Below are 19,095 nucleotides of genomic sequence, written 5' to 3'. Positions count from 1 at the left end.
TTATAGTCGTCTTCCCCCACCCACTTTGAGTGTGCTTACTTAGGTGTGGGGTGGGAAAAGTGATTCTGCAACACAGCAGTGCACTGCAGATAAGATTTATTTGATAATGCTGCCGCTTATGTGCATTAATTTCCAGCAAAATGAGATATGTTTCTTTGAATTCAGTTGCCATATTAGTCAAATCTACAACAAGAAAAAAAACAAACAAAAACAAAACACACCCACGAACAACACAGCAGTTTTTTGGTCTCTTCCAACATGGTGTAAGTGTTGAAAATTGATGTCACAATAAAGATTGTGACATTTAAGGTATGTGACATCTTAATATTAATGTGTGAATAACTAGTAAAACTAGTGGCTGACGGAACATATGAATTAGGTTTTCCTTGAGGGTGCTTTTTCACTTGCACCATTTAGTTACTTGGGCCTTTACATTCCTTTCGGAACACAGGCCATCGATGAAACGTTTCCACCTTCTTCTGCCTTGTGCCATTGTCTCTAGTTGGGTCCACGTCAGTCTCATCTTTTTCATTCCTTGTTCTGTGCTCCTTCTCCAGGTGTTTTGCTGCCTTCGTTTGCATCGCTTGCGCTCTGGGTTCCAGGTTGATGGGTTCCAGGTTTTGTTTTTAATACATTGATTTTGACTCCATGTCCCACTGCAGTTGTTTGGAGAGCTGGGATTTGTCCTGCATCTGTGGATGGTGTGTGAGAGTAGTGTCATCCGCAAAGTCGAGGTTCTCAAGTCGTTCTGTCAGACTCCACTAGTTGCCAGTCTTTTTATTGTGGGTTGTTTGCTTCGTGATCCAGTCGATGCATAGGAGGGAGAGGAAGGGGGAAAGTAGGCAGCCCTGTTTTACTCCAGAGAGAACATTCATTTTGTCTGGTGGAGGAGCACTTGGCATTGCATACCCTGTTATGTGTTCTTGATGATGTTAATATGTTTGGGGGCTTCCATAGCAACTCTACGAAATTGACATAGACGGTTGTGTGCCTTTCCATGATGATGATCCTGAGGGCACCAATTTGGTCAATGCACAACCTTTCATTCCTTGGTTTTCTCTGAGTTCAGCATTTCACAGTCTCTCTAAGACAGTGGTTCTCAATTAGTTTTTGTCATGTCCCGACTTGGGGACAAAAATGTTTTCGCGTCCTCCTGATTTGAAATCCAACTGAGAAACTAATAATATAGATGTATTTATCTGTACTGTACAGACTGAACTCGAAACCAGCGAAATGCAACAAAATGGAGGACAGTGAAGCATACAAGCGTATTTAAGAGCTAACTGCATGCCGAGTACGTATTCATGGCAGGTCTGCACTAATATTTAAAACGTCCCCGACTGTTCACCGCACCCTCCCCAGCGGGCCCACCACACCATTTGAGAACCACTGCTCCAAGATGCCTGGTGTTGATAGCAGCACGTCTCCGTTTTTTAGTACAATAGCGATGGGCTCCTCCTTCCAGTCAGACGGTATATTTCCCTCTTCTTCCCACATTTTCTTGGTCAGCTAGTGTAGCATGGTAATGGAGGTTTCAACATCTGCTGGTTGAGCCTCTGCGGGAATACCATCTGGCCCTGCTCCCTTGCCTCGCTGTAGAGACTTGTTCAGATCTGGTGGGATCTCTACCTCATGGGCAAGGATCGAGCAACTCTTTATAGTGAACTGTCCACCCTTTGACGTGTTCCTCCTTAGTGTTAATGAATCGTGCCTGTTTATCATGGATGTGTGTGTTCGATCGCTTAAACTTTCCGTTAAGTTTCTTGGTGGTCATGTACAGTTCCTTGAGGTTGTTTTTTTCCCCAGCTGTGGCTCAGTGAGTCTTTTTTGCCTTCCTGTCTTCTACTCTTTTCAGCGTTTCTGTTGATATCCAAAGTTTGTGATCTTTTTCGTGACCACTTCCAGACATGTCCTTCCATATGTTTTTCAGGCTGTTCCAATGGTCTTCCACTGGAGTGTGGGATTCTTGCAGGGCATGGACCCTGTTCTGTAGCGTGGTTTGATACAGTTCAGTACAGTAATCAAACTCCACAATCAAACTTGATTCAAACTAATAAATGAACCACTCAGGTCCAGAGCAGCAAAAAATGTTGAAACTACTAGACGTAAAATGATTAAGCCTGGTGATTACGAGTCTTCGGTTTAGCATGCCTTACTTCACTGCAAACATACTAATTAGCACTGGATTACTTCCTATTTGACCTTGTCCGTTTACATTCTCGTGCAACCTCCGCTGACCAATTGGAGAAAAATGTGATGTCACATGACACATTTTGGTACACTTGGAATTTTTACCATTTGTACATGAATCGCACCAGGCGCAAAACGCACAATGTACTTGATTCTGACCAGAGGAAGTGAACTCTAAAGTGTGAAAGCATGCTTAGACTCCAGTTTGTCTTTGATTTTCAAACCAAAAAGATTGTATTTTTATTGACAGAGGTGTGCTCCGCCTCCATTTTCTCTTCTTTTAAATAATACATGAACATAAATCCAATTCAAACTGGTAATAATGAACAATGCTGGAAACAAAAATGTGAGTTACTATACAGCGTTTGGTGGTGTGCTCAGTGGAGGTAGGAGGAGAGGGAGCTGATGCTGCACTTGGTGATCTCAGAGTTCTGGTCCTGGTTCTTGCGGATGCGGTAGAAGTGTTCGATGTAACTGGAGCGGCCCAGGAGTTCCACAAAGTCCTCGTCATGTGTAATTATAAGTAGTTGGAAGTTGCGTTGGCGGGAGCGGCTCTTGATAATTCTGTCCCAAGGAGGAAAAGTGTCGTTAGCTGCAGTCTGAAAGCTCACCACTAGATGTTGATAAAGCCTTCGCTTTGGGGGAACTACAGTTATGGTAGCAGTCCACAACCTACGGCGCGTGGATTACTATTTGCACACCGTAGCCTAAATCAGTAGAAGTAGTCCTAATTTAAAGTTGCTGTGTTTGTCCACGTCCATCTCCAACACGTCTGTGTGTGTGTATCCACTTTTTACATACACACTGTAAATAAGCACTTGTCCAAAGTCATAGATGTCATATACCACATACAACAATTTTACATTAAAGACTGGGACAGGAGGACACAAAAGTTTCCAACACTAGCATAGCTACGTGAGTTACAGTGCTAACATTACACTCACAGTTTAACAGCAAAACCATGGTAGGTTAGCCTGTTTACTGAACAAAAACAAAATGATCAAACATACAGCGCTTACTTAGAGCTCCGGGCTTATTTTAAGATGTGTAGCAAAGTCTGTTTTTTCCCCAAAAGCTGTCTGTGAAGTGATGGGTGTATACACAGGGGCAGGCTAGAAACAGGTCAAAGGTAGTATCATGTCCATGATACCATTATATTAGCCCCCCAACTGAACCACTCCAAGTCAAAAAGGTCTACTTAATTTTGTTTTTAAATTTTTTTTATCTATACAACGCCAGATTACAACATAAATAATTTAAGGATCAATTTCAGCCTAATCTTATTTACACGACAGCATGTCATTTCTGCCTCTACAAGGTTGCGCATCTACAATTTACCATCTGCTCTTCGTGTGCAGAGTAGTTGCATTAATTAAAGGACACGTTATTTTGACGTTTGTGGACTACTTTGGAGTATTTCAAGTGCTCTCTGTTCTGAAGGTTTGTCAACTGTAACTGTGGGTTAACAACTGCAATAGTCGGCTATGCTGCGCGTGTCAAACACATACTGTATTACTGTTACAACATTAAAAAGTAAATTTTGCAGAACAGTGGACCTTTGAAAGAAATAACTTGTAACAACAAAGTAAAGTCAAAACGTAAAAGTCGATATTTAACTAAAATTTTCATAATTAGAAAATTAATACAATCAGCATGCACAAAAAAAACAGTGTGACTGTGTGCACGTGTGTGTGTGTGTGTGTGTGTGTGTGTGTGTGTACTGACTCCACAAGAGCATGTGCCAACGACTCAATGTTTTCTCTGTCAAGGTTGGTGGTGGGTTCATCCAGCGCCAGGATTCCACAATTTAGACAGAAGGTCTCTGCCAAGGCAAGACGGATAATGAGAGATGCCAGCACCTGCACACACATAACCACAGAATTAAATATACAGTAATCCCTCCCCCCTCGTAATTGTTTCCAGACTTGACTGTGATAAGTGAATTTCTGCAAAGTAGGATTCCTTCTTTCTAAATGGAATATTTTCACAATTAGAGAATAGAAAACTCTCTAGACATGAAATAACACTTTGAAAGTCACCTTTACACTCGTAAACATAAACCATTCAAGACATAAATAAAACTTGTGCTCGTCTGTGATGCAATTAATGTGTTCCGGATGAGTGGAGGACAGGAAGTGACATCATGGGTTCATAGTCGAGTTTTACCCTGGCATGGGTTATGGCCGCAACAGTAGCCCGTGCTTTTATTATGATTATTATTATTCCGTTGTTATTATTATTGTGCCTGTTATGAGATAATTCAAACCTGTAATCAAATCTGTTACGGTGATAGTAATATTACTGACACCTAGTGACCAGTGTAGCATACTACATATCACAATTTGAAAAAGCCTTATATTTGTATTTTACTTAATCAAGTCTTTTTTATGCTTGAAAATGCTTAATTTGGTCAAAAAAATTGTAAAAGTTGCTTCAATATGCATATTTTATTTTCTACTAATAGGCCGTATTCAACCACAAAACAGCATGATTTATTCATTTGGATATTTTTGAAAAACTGCGATAGAGTGAAGCCATGAAATTTGAATCGCCATGTGGTGAGAGACGACTGGAGGAACATGGAGGAACATGCACAAGGCCATATTGAAATGTCTAAAAATATACCTTTTGACCAGCACTGCAGCGTCCCCTCATATCCAAAGCAGTGTCTCCCTTCACCATAACAACTCGATAGTTGTAAACCCTTCGCTTTACTCCGGCAGAGGAGTTCTCGTCCATGTCCGAGCGGATTTCCACGTACTCAATGTCTGAGGAGAGTGGAAGTGTTGAAGACTGTGTTGTGGATGGATGAGAGTGAGCCATCTACACCCCACAAAGGCTCACATACCTTGACCACTGTAGGTGTTGCTCCAAAGGTCTCTGACAATTTTATTGATTTCATCCATCTTCATACTGTGGAACTTCATGATGGTTCTGAAAAGTTTGTACAGGCACTTTGTCAGCGACTCAAACGGACACAAATTTTGATGCATTTGAGTTATTTCGATATTTTTTACCAGTGCAAATTACAGAACTTTTAACTTTAAATTTTAAAGAAAATTAAAAAAAAAAAAAAAAAGTTACGCTGTGTTACATTCCTTTAATACTTGCCTCATGATGCTGCAAAAACACATTTCCAAAAAAGGAAAAAGATCGAATCTGTGTCATGTTGATAACCGGTAAACAAGTAGGATGATGAGAGTGATAAAAACGACAAACTGGAGGTTGCTTTCCTGTTTAAGACGACGTGTTTGATCAATAATCTCATTAACTGATGACAGGCCCTAAAGCGGTCTGTAAACACCCCCCACCCCCATATATGGCTAAAGAAGAGGACAGTAATGATGAAAAGGGAGGGGAAAAAAGGACCTGAATCACCCTGATCAATCTGCCTGGTTTGCTGATATGACTGAAAGAAGTCAAGGCGTATGATTTCCTACAGCAAGTGACGTAGGTGAGACGTCACCTTTTCAAAAGAGGTCCTGCTAAATTTCAGCATCAATTGTAACAGAAGAGCCATCAGATCATAAAGTGGGATGTTGCTATAACTGCAACTGCACAACCATTGCTTTCAACAAAAAAAATAAGGCGTAAGTGTAAAACTTCACACTCAGCTTCATAGTTTTTAAAGCATAGTACGCCATCCTGCCTTAGTTACGGCATTAATACTACCTCCAAAGGATTAATGCCGGATTTACAGCTCTAATGGGGCTATTTATGGGAGCGTCTCTGAGTAAAAGAGACTATTTTTGAGAACTTGTGAAGTTGCAGCCCATTGCTGGTCAACAGAAACAGTACACTGCCCTGCAGTATAGCACTTATGGAACCTGCAGGCCAAGGTGATTTTTATTTTCCTTTTAAATGCAAAGTGTTGCATCAGTGGACGGATGAGCCAGCTATAACCCACTTCAGGCTTTTCCTGTGGTGAATCGTCTGCATCCCTACTGACAGTTAAGAGCTTGTTTTCACAGTTTCGATATATTCACATGATTTGTTTGTTGTGAGGGTCGAGGAATTTTTTTTGTCACTGCAATGTGACAAAACTGGGTCATGCACACCTCATCTGCCAGAAGGCACCCAAGACCTACTTTCTTGTAATCTTGACAATGTTGACGAAACAGGTTACTCAACAAATGTGGACGAGGCGGAAAATATTGCTCTTTGCTGTGTCATTAGGATGGTCTGACAGCGACGCTTGATAATTTGCATCATCACATTGAAATTGACTAATGCTGAAATACTACAGTTAAACGATCAGGCAGGTGTGAACAACTGAATTAGGGCTATACTTGTGTAGACTGCATTGTAGTGGTGCTGGTGGTAGGTGTGTCTAATATTCTGGTTACCTTTTACAACGAAAATTCCGTACCTTTTTTCACATGCTTTGAACCCTGTGGCTTAAACAATGACGATGAAGATGAAATAATTTATGGCTAAAAGTACAGTAATACACAGTTTTGAAGTCTTATGCAGCGGTTGTGCTTTGATCTGACAAAACCTAAGTAAGTTTGATCAAGCGTAGAATTACTACAGCTTCTGCTTTGCGCCTCTTGCACTGCTTGGCAGCTGTTTAACTCAGATGAAAATAAGCATCTCATGTCTCACTCAGAGCTAACGAGTGACAAAAGCTCAGTTTTGTCCACACATCAGTTTTTGAAAAACTCCACTTCACGTCCAATTTTGCAAAATAGATGATTACCTCCCTGCCACAGATAGCTGTCCTGTGGGAAACACAGCACATGCTATTGCAACTGGCAGAAGTTCCACATTAGTGCGCCTGTACAATGATAGCTAAAAGAGGTATGAAAATACTTCTAAATGTGCAACAGAGAAACAAATTAATACTGATTTTGTTGTTTGCTGAGGTTGATTTGCATTTTACTTGCTTTTGTAGATGACACACAGCTTTTTCTAAGAAAAAAACTCACTCAGTCAAGCACCCAAGGTTAACGCTGTAAAAAAGTCTACAGAAGATCACTTTAATATTGCCACAGCATTTCTAAAACCCATAATAAGATTACATATTTTTTGTTTGAACTATTTATATTTTATGTGCTTCAGTCAAACACTCACTGATCGAGGGCCTTGTAATAGAGATCCAGGTCTTTGATGACCAGCTCTGTCGTTCGCATTGTGATCATCTTGTTTTTGTACAGCTCGTCTGCTTTGTCGTACTGATCTTCCCGTAGCTCTTTTCTGAAAGTAATCCAATCCAAGTCATCTCAGTAAAAGTGTTACGTCAACTCCAAGCCAGTGGCTGGGACGCTTTGGCCTGGCTTACGTGTAATGCAGCAATTCCTCCTCAAAGCCTTTCTGGCGACCGAGTGCAATGCTGCGGTTCTTCTTCAACTCTTCCAGCTTGCGCTCAGCTCCGCGTCGTTCTCTATATGAGTGCACAAGAGGTGAAAACATTGAGATGAAAGAAAAGCACCTGCAATGCGGTAATGGACGGATGGGGTGCTTACTGGCGTAGCTGCATCACTTGCATGTCTCCCATGTCTTTGTAAAGGGACTCGCGCTTAGCCGCTACATCTTTAAGCTCCTCCTCTCGCTTCCTGAGTGTCAAGTTGTCCTGTAACCAGCGCTCCTGCACCTATTATTAAAAAAAAAACACAGTGAAGTAAAGCCTCTATTAGACAACATCCCCAAATAAATATTATACAAAATTCGTTACCTTTTGAGTGTCAATGTCCTGACGGATATTTCCCATCTCTTTGTTAATCTTCTCTTTGTGTCTTTCAGCCTCGTGGAGCTGCGTGTTGGTGTCTTGAAGCTCGGATTCCTTTTGCTGCAAGAATAGTTAATATGTTGGCTTGAGTTGCACGTGGTGACGATACTTGAGGGTCAGTGTAAGAGCAGCAAGCAACTTACCTCTTTGTATTCATCTTTGCCTTCGTCAAGGTACTTGCTGATGTCCCTTTCCAAGATGGTGATGGTCTTAACTTTCTCCTTGATGTCGTTGATCTGCCATTGGCAAAGCGGTAATGAGATGACTTACATGGAAAGTCAGCGGGGAAGAAAAGCATTGCAGCTGACTTTAGCTTAGTAGCACAGGGGTGCAACACAGGTGCAATGAATCAGCATGCATTCACCTTTTCATGCCCTTCCTCCTGCCTTTGCTTTTTGCGTTCCATCAGCTCCTGTTTCTCCTGCTGCATCTTATCCAGGGTGGATGACAACGGGAGCAGCTGTTCCTTTGCCTCCTGGTTGGGCGATGGAAAAAAACATGACATTTCATTTCTCCTCAAACCTGACTTTTTTTTGTGGAATTGCATAATCACGAAGAAAGTACCCGGATGTCCCTGGTTAAGGCCTGAATCTCGGCAGTGAAGTCGACACACTGTTCCTCCAGCTGCTGCTGCTTCTGCATATCGCTGCTCAGCTGGAGTTTCTCTGCTCTGGTCTCATTCACACAACTCTTCAGCACCTGAATCTGATCCTGCTGGTCTTGAATCAGCTTACGTTTCAGCTCTATCTTACTGGAAGCTGCGAGGAAACAAACGTCAAAGAACTGCTATGCAACTAGTCTCTCAGAAAAGTGAGTGCACCCCTCACATTTCAGCAAAACACTTATTATATAATATCTTCTTAAGGGACAATAATTGATTACACTTTAGAGTAGTTGGTGTAGTCTGTATAGCAGTACAGTAACCCCTCGTTTATCGCAATTAATTGGTTCTAGACCTGCCCGCAATAAGCGAATTTCCGCAAAGTAGGAGTCAATATTAATAAACAAAATACAGACATTTTCGTAGTTCTAGAGCATAGAAAACCTGCTTATGACTTTCTAAATACAGGTTTTAAAATGATTAGAGCCCTGTAGACATGAAATAACTAACCTAATAGTCATTTTTACACTCCTATTATTCTTTGTTACTACGGGATCACTGCAGGGACATAACAGACGGCCACCGCTAGCATAGCAAACTGCCAAGCTAACTAGTTAGCCTCTCCAATTTACTTATTCTAAACTTAAGAAAGAGTGGGGAAGAAGGACAAAGAAGCCAAAAACATACCACTTCCACACAGAATGAAAGTAGAACCTTTTTTCCCACTCAATCTCAGCCATGGCATGTCGGCGCGGCTCTGCTGGCTCCATGCAGTGTGAAAGGCAATGTAATCTAATGTCATGTCTCATAACATTACTGATGCCTAGTGAACAGAATACTTAATATAACTTGTCTTTCAATATTTTTTTTTTTTTTACTAATAATAGGACCATGAGACATTTAATTAATTAATTATTTAATTACGGTAGTTATTTTTTGGGGGAAAAACGCAACAGAGTGACAGAACGATATTTGAACCGGGATATATTGAGGCATGAATTTATAGATTTACTATCCACTAAAAATGGCACAGCCATCATTGTCTAAAAATAGATGGCAACAAGTGAGTACCAAGATAATTGTATCTTTCATACTGTCAACATATTGGTGGTAGCACTGTGGTCTGGGGCTGTCTGAGTGCTGCTGGCACTGGGGAGCTGTGGTTTTAATTGAGGGAAATGTGAATTTCAATATATACTGTGACAATGTGAAGCAGAGCATGAGCCCCTCCCTTTGGAAATTGGGCCACACGTCAGTTAGATGACAAGTGGCCAAGCATGTCTCTAGACCTGAACCCAACTGAACACTTGTGGCATCCTCAAGCAGAAGGAAGGTGGAGGAGAGCAGCACCAGCTCCACCAGTGAGGTCATCATAGAAGAATGGAGGATTCCAGTAACAACTGAGCTCTGGTGAATTCCATTCACAAGAGAAACGCAGTGGTGGTACCCACACTAAATATGGACACTTTGGACAGTATTGACATGTTAATGGACAGTACAGCTATACTGCTTTATAGGATGAACACTGATACTCTAAAGTATGTCTAAGTTTCATGTCTCGTCTAGTAGTAATCCTTAGTCTAGTAGTAATCCTTAAGATAATAAATTATTTGATCAAATGTGAGAGCGAACACACTTTTGTGAAATACTGTACCAACACTGGATCAAACAATGTCTATACATGGCACACATGTACATGTACACGTTTTATATAGTTAGCAGACGTCATCTTACTGGTGTCTAACTTCAGCTGAGTCTCCTGCTTCTCCTGGCTGACTTGCTGGATGGTTCTGGTCAGGTCTACTCCTTGGAGTTTGGCGGCATTCTGAGCTATTTTCCTCTCCACTTCCTTTAGGTCCATCTATGTAGAAAAAAAATTGTTGATGACGGGGAGTCCTACTGAGTAGTGAGAGTATATGACAACAGAATGGTAGAACTGTATACTATCGACTACAGCAGTGATTCTCAACTGCTGGGGTCATGGAGCTGATTTCGGTGGGTCAGCGGTTGGCAACATGCTTGCAACCCGGTGCAAAGTAGGTGCCCTCTAGGCAGCTGCGTGATCGTTGCAAATAGGCCCTTTTAAATATAAGATAGTCGTCCCTCGCTACATCGCAGTTCGAACAACGCTCCCTCACTGTATCGCAGTTTTTTGGAAAATTAATTAATTCATAAATGGACGCTGATTCGTGGCCTATTATAAGTAAAAAAAATATTGAAAAACAAGTTGTATGTAGCATTCTGGCCACTAGGCGTCAGTAACGATACATGACAATAGATTAGATTACCTTCACACTGCATGTCGTCAGCCATGGCACGTCTGACATGACATACCGGGAGTTCTCCTTGTATTCTGTGTGGAAGTTGTAAGGTTTTGGATGCTTACTTGGTTCTTCTTTCCCATTCTTTTTGAAAACCTTTTAGTAAATTGGAGAAGCTAACTTGTTAGCTTGGCAACTTGCTTTGCTAGCGGTGGCCGTCTCGTGTTCATGCAGTACTTCCGTAGCCTGCACATTACAGTTGAGCAATGTCTTGTAAACAAAGAATAATAGGAGTGTAAAGGTGACTGTAGGAGTTTTATTTCATGTCTATAAGGTTATAATAATGGTAAAAATCGTATTTTGAAAGTCATAAACAGGTTTTCTATGCTCGAACTGCAAAAATATTCCAATTAACATTGAATTGTACTTGGCAGAAATGCACTTATTGCGGTTGGGTCTAGAACCAATTAACTGCGATAAACGAGGGACGACTATGTTTGAGAATTTGGGTCATAGCTTGTCATTGAAGAGTGATGGTGGGTCCACAGCCAAACCAGTTCAGAATCACTTGACTATAGTAGTATGTACCAGGAATCTGTCCATGAGAGAGATGTCTTGCAAACAAGTTTTGGCGGTTTCCTCTTCTGAGGTCAACGTTGCAAGTAGAGTCTCCTGCTCCTCTGCTTCACCTTTTAGCCTCTCGATGTCTCTGTTCACACTCTGCAGGCGATTTCTCAGCTCAGGCAACTCCCTCTCTTGCAACTGTACAATGGACAGCCTGTGAGGGACAGGTAAATACTTTAGGGTAACACAAGAAAGGTTATATTTCAGAAGACTGTATGCATCATTATTGAGATGTACTGTTTTCCAAGCTGCTACTTCAGAAAAGGCGCACAGCATACATTAGACACAGTATGTGATTGTTATAACCATCAGTGATACATGCACTGCATCATTTCGAGTGATGAGTGGTTACTTTATTGAGCTACCGGCAAACATGACATTTCTGATACAGCTGTTGTACATAATGAAGTGGCTCACAAGTGTATGCATTCTAAATGTGTGCCAATATTTTTAAAGCTAAGATGATTCAACATTAAATCAAACCTTAGGGAGTATTCCAGAACCTGTAGCCTTATAAACACAAGATAAAAGGTTGTGATACCTGACAGGTCTCAGGGTCATCATCTCATCTCTCCTCCTCTCCTTCCTCTTCAGGTCCTGTTCAGTGTTTTTCAGCTTATCTGGAACTAGGCGTAGTTTGGACTGCATGTCGCTGATGACCTCCTGCAGGTCAGACTCCGAGGGAAAGGTCCGCTGGCACACGGGGCAGCATGGCTCATTCTCTTCTGTCAGCTGGCTGATGAACTGAGTGTAGACAGCAGTGGCTCCGGCTAGCATGGCTAGAAAAAGATAGAGATGAGAAAGAGCAAACACATGTATCTTCATTTCTCTACTCTGATGGTTTTGTGTGTGGCGCACTAACCTCTTTGTTTGGAGATCTTTTCCAGGTCTTCCTGCACTTTGCACAGGTCTTGCTCCAGATCTTGACTGCCACACACATCAAAGAACTTTTCTTCATCGGTCGTCAACTGTTTCTCCTTCTTACGCAGCTCGGCGGCGATGTGGCTTTTATTCTGCTCGCTTGACGCCAGGTCCTTACTGAAAATGTCGACATCAAAACAGCTCCATCAGGACAGCTCAGCTTTAATCAATAATAAAAGCTTTAAGGCACTGTCAAGCATAATGACAAGCCTTAATGAAAACTTTAATGAAATCACACACTTAAGTTTAGCCAGTTTGTCCCTGGTGCTGTTTATTTCCTTTGACTTGGTGTAGAGCCAGTCCTCCAGCTCTCTTAAGTTGGGGAAATGGCCCAACAATGACACCAGATTGTTGCTGTGACGGGACTTGATCTTCCGTACCTGCTCCTCTTTTTCTTTCTGCCGCAACAAAACAGGAATGTTAGGTGAAACGAGAGAGAAGACATGTGGATCAACGCCAGCATGACACAACCTTATCCTTTGTCAACATGTCCATATGTGTGCGCGCGGCGGTGTGTATGTTGAGCAAGCTCATCTCTTGATCCAGCTGCCTCTGTGTGCGGTCCATTTCAGCCTTTTCTCTCTGAAGCTCCCCAATCTCTGCCTTTAGCTCTTCTACATTTGACATCTGCAGAGCACTCTGAAGCTCACGCTCCTAAAAAAAAAAAAAAAAAAAGATAACAGTAGTCTAAGGCATCTTCTAAGGCTTCCTACAAGTACCACCTGTACGCTTACCGCTTTTGCCAGCTCGTTTTCCAGCTCCTGCATTCTGTCGGATGAACCTTCCAGTCTCTGCAGCTCAGCGCGGGCATTTCGGAGCTCTTGCTGCTTTTTTCCCTGCAGGTCTCTCTTGAGTTCAACCGTACTCTCCAGACCTGTCTTCTTGTGTCTGATTTCATCAATGGACTGTTGTTTCTGCTGCTCCTTTTCTTGCAGGTCTGCCTGGGTGAAGGAGCGACAACATGAGGAGCAGGACAAGCAATGTAGTACAACATTAGACTTATATTAAAAAAGGATCTCTTTGCGAGGAGTGGTGGGACTGAGTATTTCTTACCATAACCTGAGCCACTGTCTCTTTTTCCTGCTCCAGTCTCCTTGTGGCGTGACGATGAAAGCTCTCCAACTGAAGAGCCGTAAAGGGTGGCCGGTCGTAACCTTCCACCTCCAGTTGTGACGACAACAAGCGGACCTGCAATTTAAAGAAGCAGTTTGGAACTTTTGCTCACGGCCTTTCCCTACAGCTATGAAGTACAATTTATGTTAAATTAGTTAGTTGCACAGTAGATCCCCATTATTCTTCGGGGTATTTTCGAAACTACACGCGAATAGCAAATAAACATGAATATTTGACAAGCAAATTGAAACCTCTATTGATGACACTATAATAAAGCCTGGCTCCTGCTGCTGCATCTAGGCGCTACCGTATACTACGCCAGCTCGCTCCTCCCCTTCCAAACCCTTCTGCTAGCTCGAGGTTGACTTCTCATCTGATTTCAGATTAACATTTGCAATAAAAGTGACTGCTGTAATTATTACATTCAGCCTTTAATTGCCATTGTTCACAAGTGATGAAGGAAGCCAACAGGCTACATGCATAGAGCACAATCCAAGCTTAAGCCCTATAATAAGCCTCACATACTAAAGCAATACTAAAGCATTTTTTAATTGTAAACTGTATAGGTACTCACCACAAATGGATGACAATGAACAATGATGATGGTGAAATTTGCTGTGCAGAATGATGATGATGAAGATATGTACGGCACAGCACTAGCTGATGCTTTAAAACTTTAATAACTTGCTGTTTTTGGAGAAGAAAAGCACCAACGAGCGGGTTGTACCACAAATAAAAAATAATTTTTTCATCAAAAATCCAAAAATTTGAGGGGCCACACATGCTGACTTGTGAATATGTGGGGATCCACTGTACAGTATATAGCTTGATGCATATGTACATGAAGCTAATAAAGCATCTGTGATCATTTTAGTCTGCATAAGCACTGCACACATTTCTGCACAGTTATTATATTGACACCAGCGGTCTGGGCTAGTCCACCTATTACAGCCTGTTTAAGTAGGGGATCCAAAATGCACAGGATGAATAATAAGAAAGATCCAAAGTTAGGGGGTCAGGTGGGGGGTAATGTCCAGTTCAGCCCACGCATATGCTGTGAGCGTGTACTGTATATGTATGCAGGTGTTTTTGCATGTCTATGTGTGTATATATATATGTGCATATTTGTGCACCTATGTATGCATACGTGTATTTGTCGCACGTCACGTACGATCTTGTAAAACTACAGCATCATGTCACAGAACTGTCAAAATCATTCATCAATCATTTGTGTTATTTGTTATGTCGTTACTGAGTTAAAGCCTGTTTTGAGCAACAAGTACCTTTTAAAATGACAATCTTGCGCTCACCTGAATGTCACGGTTCTTGATGTTTTGGGTGTGGCGGTCAGCCTCTAGCTGGAGACGTCCTAAGAAGGCAAAGATGATATGGTAAATTTATCTTACCCATTGAGAGTTTTATTTTTATTCCTGTGCATAAAAATGTAAAATCAGCTTTCCCTGTAGGCGTGACTGTGTACCTTGTTCCACCAGAAGGTCGGCCTTGACCCTGTTGAGTCTCTGACACTCCCTGCCGGCTCGCTCTAGTTCCTTCTGACCCTCAGTCAGCCTTCGTTCCTTCTCCCTCACTGTTCTCTGGTGGTTCTGGTACAGTTCCTGCAGCTGCTCGGTTGAACCCTGGAACACCTGCAAGCAAACACAAAGAAGCTCTGTCATTTTTGGGGACAGAGCTTTGTAAAAGTATACAAAAAATAATTTGCACTGTCTTCGTACACATTAAAAACAGGAAATATTTTAAGTAAATTAAATATTTGGCACCACTTTATTGAGTTTGCTGTAAACAACAGGATGGCAACTTTCACACCAACAGCTATCCTGCTATTTAGTGGCTGAAAGCAACCTAGTAAAAATGCAAATGTATTAAATTGGCAGGAAGTTATTGTCACACTAGCTTCACCAGCCTGGGGAACCTCACTCCACTCGCTTCCCTGTATCACAGTCTTGATTTTAATACAACATAATTGCGGGAATCAAATTCCAAATTACTGATGACAGTTTTACCCATTATTTAGTGAGTGCTAATATGTTCAAATTCAGCATCTTCTACCTGTTCCATTGTTTCCTCCAGCTCCTTGTTGTCCTCCTCCATTTGTTTCTTCCTGCTGTCCAAAGCTTTAATATCATTGTCCAGCTTCATCACTTTGCCCAGTTTTAAGTCGATGTCTAACAGTCCATTCTGAAAAATAAAATGAATAACAATAAATTCTTGCCTAGTTGTTCCCTGGCGTAATGATGTCAGACAGCAATCAAGTTGCACACCTCCACGGGATCAATCTGGCTCTCTATCAGCTCAATGTTGTCCTTGGAGGCCATCAGCTGAGCCTCCTTGTTGGCGACAATCTCTCTAATCTGCTGGGCTTTCTCCTTGTTCTGCTTCAAGAAGCGTAACTCCACCTGACACTCTCTCACCGTGTTGCTCTGCTTGAGACGGAGCTGACGCATTGTGTCCAGAGCTTTGATATACCTGTGGGAGAGAGCAAGACATTGAGTGGCACTGTGATGTGTTAGAAAAAAAAAACAGAGAAAATGAGTCGGCTTTACTTTGTTGCAGCAAAGATGGAATCAAATTTTTCTTTGAGCGCCTTGCCCTCGCTAAGTGGCCAGTTGGACTCCTCTTGGTGGCAGAAGATGACATGATTCAACACAGGCTTAGACACACCGAGTGCAGATATCATTTCCCGATCCATGTCTGCACATTTATTTGACATGCTCACCCTCTCACCATCCCTACATAAATGGATGAACAGGGATTTAAAGAATTGTTTTCAATACTCAAAGAGTTAAGAGAGAAGGTTGAAAACTCACTTTATTCTAGTAATAACCTGCTCTAGGCTTTTAAAGGAATAGTTCTTGGCTTTCTGGGTGCAGGACATGGAACGTTGGATCGTGACTTTTTCTCCATTGACGTCAGAGAATAAAAGTTTGATCTGTGCTCGCACATCTGTCTCGTGGGCATCCTGGAATCATAAAGCTCACATCAATTTAACTTTAGACACACACAAGCACTATCAATGTATGTTTAATGCAAATACTGAGTAATTACAGGTGGGTTAAGTGTAGTCGTGGCTATTTACCTTGGGATCATGGACAAAAGCACCTCCTTTAGAACCTGGGGGAAGTTCTCCTGAAGTCGCATACTTAAGACACTCGATAATGGTCTGAAAAATAATACAGTGTGTCCATAAAGTCTCTTTGCAATTTAACAAATTTATTACAAAAGCAAATGAACAGAAAAAAACTCTAAAGAGACTTTCTAGGTACCCTCTATCCATAATGTAGATTTGTGCTTAAGTGTCTTGTTGGTTCTCTATAGGTTCTGTAGAGCAGTGCTCCCCAACCTTTTTGAGCCCTTCTGGGAATGGCAATGTATTTGATGCCATTGTGGAAAGTTGTGGAGAGTTCCTTTAAACTTGAATCCAAAATACCGTAACACAAACCTTCCCCCGTACACAACACACAAGGGATTTGGCGCATATGCATGTCTAGAAGAGACTGAACCATATTTTAAGTAGCTGAATAGTTGAATTTTGCTTTCCTGTCTCCCAATTATCCTGGGAAGTTATTTTCAGTAGCACCAGTGAGAAGGCTTGTGAACGAAGTTTGTCTGTTAATGTACGCACTGGCCAACTCTGACCCTGAGGTGACATCAGAATTAAATAGATACAGTATATGCATATTATTATTAGATGGAAAAAAAACATTATCTGCAAAATTATTGATATTTGCATACAACTAGACTTTGTTATTTATAAAAATAAAAAAATAATACAATAACATGAAAAAAGGGTGTGTGTCTATTGATTATTTTCATTACATCTGAATGTTTTTTGGCCACAGATCGGTGGTTGGGGACCCCTGCTGTTGATAGTTTGTGTACCGTTTTGCCGGCTCCGTTGGGTCCGACCAAGACCGTGAGAGGTGTGACGAACGAGATTACTTGCTTGTCTTTGTCCTCGATCCCAAAGCTCCGCACCCCGAGGATGCTCATCTTCTCGATTTTGGACATTTTCACTTCCTGCCAGAGATGACAACAAAAAATACAACTAATACCTCTAAATAGGAATTTAAGAGTAAATTAAAACTTAACAGCTGTAAAGTGGAAAGCTTGCAAATACGGTGGGACCAATGTCAAGACCACCAGGAGTCACTGTGATTAATGCAATATGTGTAAAGTCTCGCATTTTCGGACATCCAAAATCTAGCGGCGTCCCTCGTGTGCGTAGGAGGATCACAGGGGACCCCATATTGGCCAAGGGGGCGCATTCTCGTCAAATGCACAAAAGATACATATTGCTGCCATGAGGCATAGCGCACCAAGTCAGCCCAAGGCAAGAGAGACAAAAAAAAAAGAGGAGGGGGGCATGGGGGGTGTAATGTTACCCCTCTTTTTTAACTCTGTTAACTTATAGTTTTGCACAAAAATAATTTATTAAACAATTTGCTTCCCATATATTCGTATAGCTCAAAAACATGCACCTGAAATAAAATCAGATTCAAGTCAAATGGTCAGGAGCGGCCCTGCTAAAATCCAATTTATTGGACAACATACTCATCAGATATTGCTGTCGGGAGTTCAAAACGAAAGAACACAGCGAAATAATAACACAGCACGGACAACTAACTCAAGCAGACAACAAACATTCCTTGATAGTTTCTCGACAACGTGGATGTCTTAAGGACGTAATGCAACAAATACTTGACTGCTTGACTGATTATGAAGGAAAACGTGTGAGGCTCACGCTCGTCGCTACACCCAACTCGGTAAGCTAGCTAACAACATTGACAAATGTACCAGGCTAGCATTAGGCTAGCAACGAACTGCAGCTAAAAGGAGCTATAGTGATACCTCCCATTTGTAACTAAAGTCTAAAGTTCCATTTGTGTCAGAACAATGTATTTACCTTTGTGGTTTATTGATGTTGGGCACTTCGGATTTAACACTGGTTTTCGCGCTGCATGGGGGATGTGACGTCATTACTTGCGAAGACTGACTTCCGGGAGCTGTAAAGCAGAACAGAAGCACATATATCGAGTACCGTAGAAGTGAATGGCGTTTTCTCGTTGGTGGGTTAGCAGTGATCTTCTACAAAAACTATTTTTAAAGCTAGATGTCGAAAAATAATTACTATGACAGTAAGCAATGTTTGGGTGATGTGTGCAGCAGTGACGTGAAGTCAGGGGAGGCAGGTGATAAAAAATAAAAAAACGAATAATACTAACATATCATTTTCTCCATTGGACTGTACTAAAACTGTATTGTCAGTATGATTCCAATCGTTTGCAACATTTTCTTCAGTAAAAATGGCTGAAGAGAGCTACATTTACCAAAGTCAAGTCAAATGCAAGATATTTTTATGCTGTTCTAAATGAATGAATGAATATGACTGCCAAGATGGAGGATTACATATCCAAACTCACCGAGAGGTGATCCGACTTTTACAACAAAGTACCAGAACTTTTCCTGGAGAGAATAGGGTGCATGTACTGTAGTTTGTATACACTAATCCCTCGTTTATTGAGGTTAATTAGTTAATCGATGTAGGATATATGGCATATTTTCATAGTTAGAGCATAGAAAACCCATTTATGCCCTTCTAAATATGTTTATTAAACATTATTTAGGCATTAGGTAACACC

The 19,095-nt window shown here is 41.5% G+C and overlaps 1 protein-coding gene across 1 annotated transcript; it reads right to left on the bottom strand.

The window, feature by feature from the left end:
* Positions 1–1,951: 1,951 nt before the first annotated feature.
* Positions 1,952–18,459, bottom strand: rad50 (RAD50 homolog, double strand break repair protein). The gene is made up of 28 exons (XM_054755496.1): positions 18,360–18,459; positions 17,336–17,473; positions 16,533–16,616; positions 16,264–16,415; positions 16,000–16,185; positions 15,718–15,922; positions 15,506–15,634; positions 14,919–15,084; positions 14,749–14,807; positions 13,379–13,513; positions 13,060–13,266; positions 12,797–12,979; positions 12,566–12,723; positions 12,267–12,442; positions 11,946–12,183; positions 11,369–11,558; positions 10,254–10,380; positions 8,483–8,676; positions 8,283–8,393; positions 8,062–8,154; positions 7,865–7,978; positions 7,656–7,783; positions 7,472–7,573; positions 7,264–7,386; positions 5,039–5,124; positions 4,816–4,958; positions 3,916–4,049; positions 1,952–2,754 (listed from the first exon to the last, which is right to left on the bottom strand). Exons 2-28 carry the CDS (start codon positions 17,462–17,464, stop codon positions 2,568–2,570), a joined length of 3,939 nt encoding a protein of 1,312 aa, XP_054611471.1. The 5' UTR covers positions 17,465–17,473; positions 18,360–18,459; the 3' UTR covers positions 1,952–2,567.
* Positions 18,460–19,095: the final 636 nt, after the last annotated feature.

Source organism: Dunckerocampus dactyliophorus, chromosome 16 (assembly GCF_027744805.1).
Source record: "Dunckerocampus dactyliophorus isolate RoL2022-P2 chromosome 16, RoL_Ddac_1.1, whole genome shotgun sequence".
Lineage (NCBI taxonomy): Eukaryota > Metazoa > Chordata > Actinopteri > Syngnathiformes > Syngnathidae > Dunckerocampus > Dunckerocampus dactyliophorus.
This window is presented reverse-complemented; position numbering and strand designations above follow the sequence as displayed.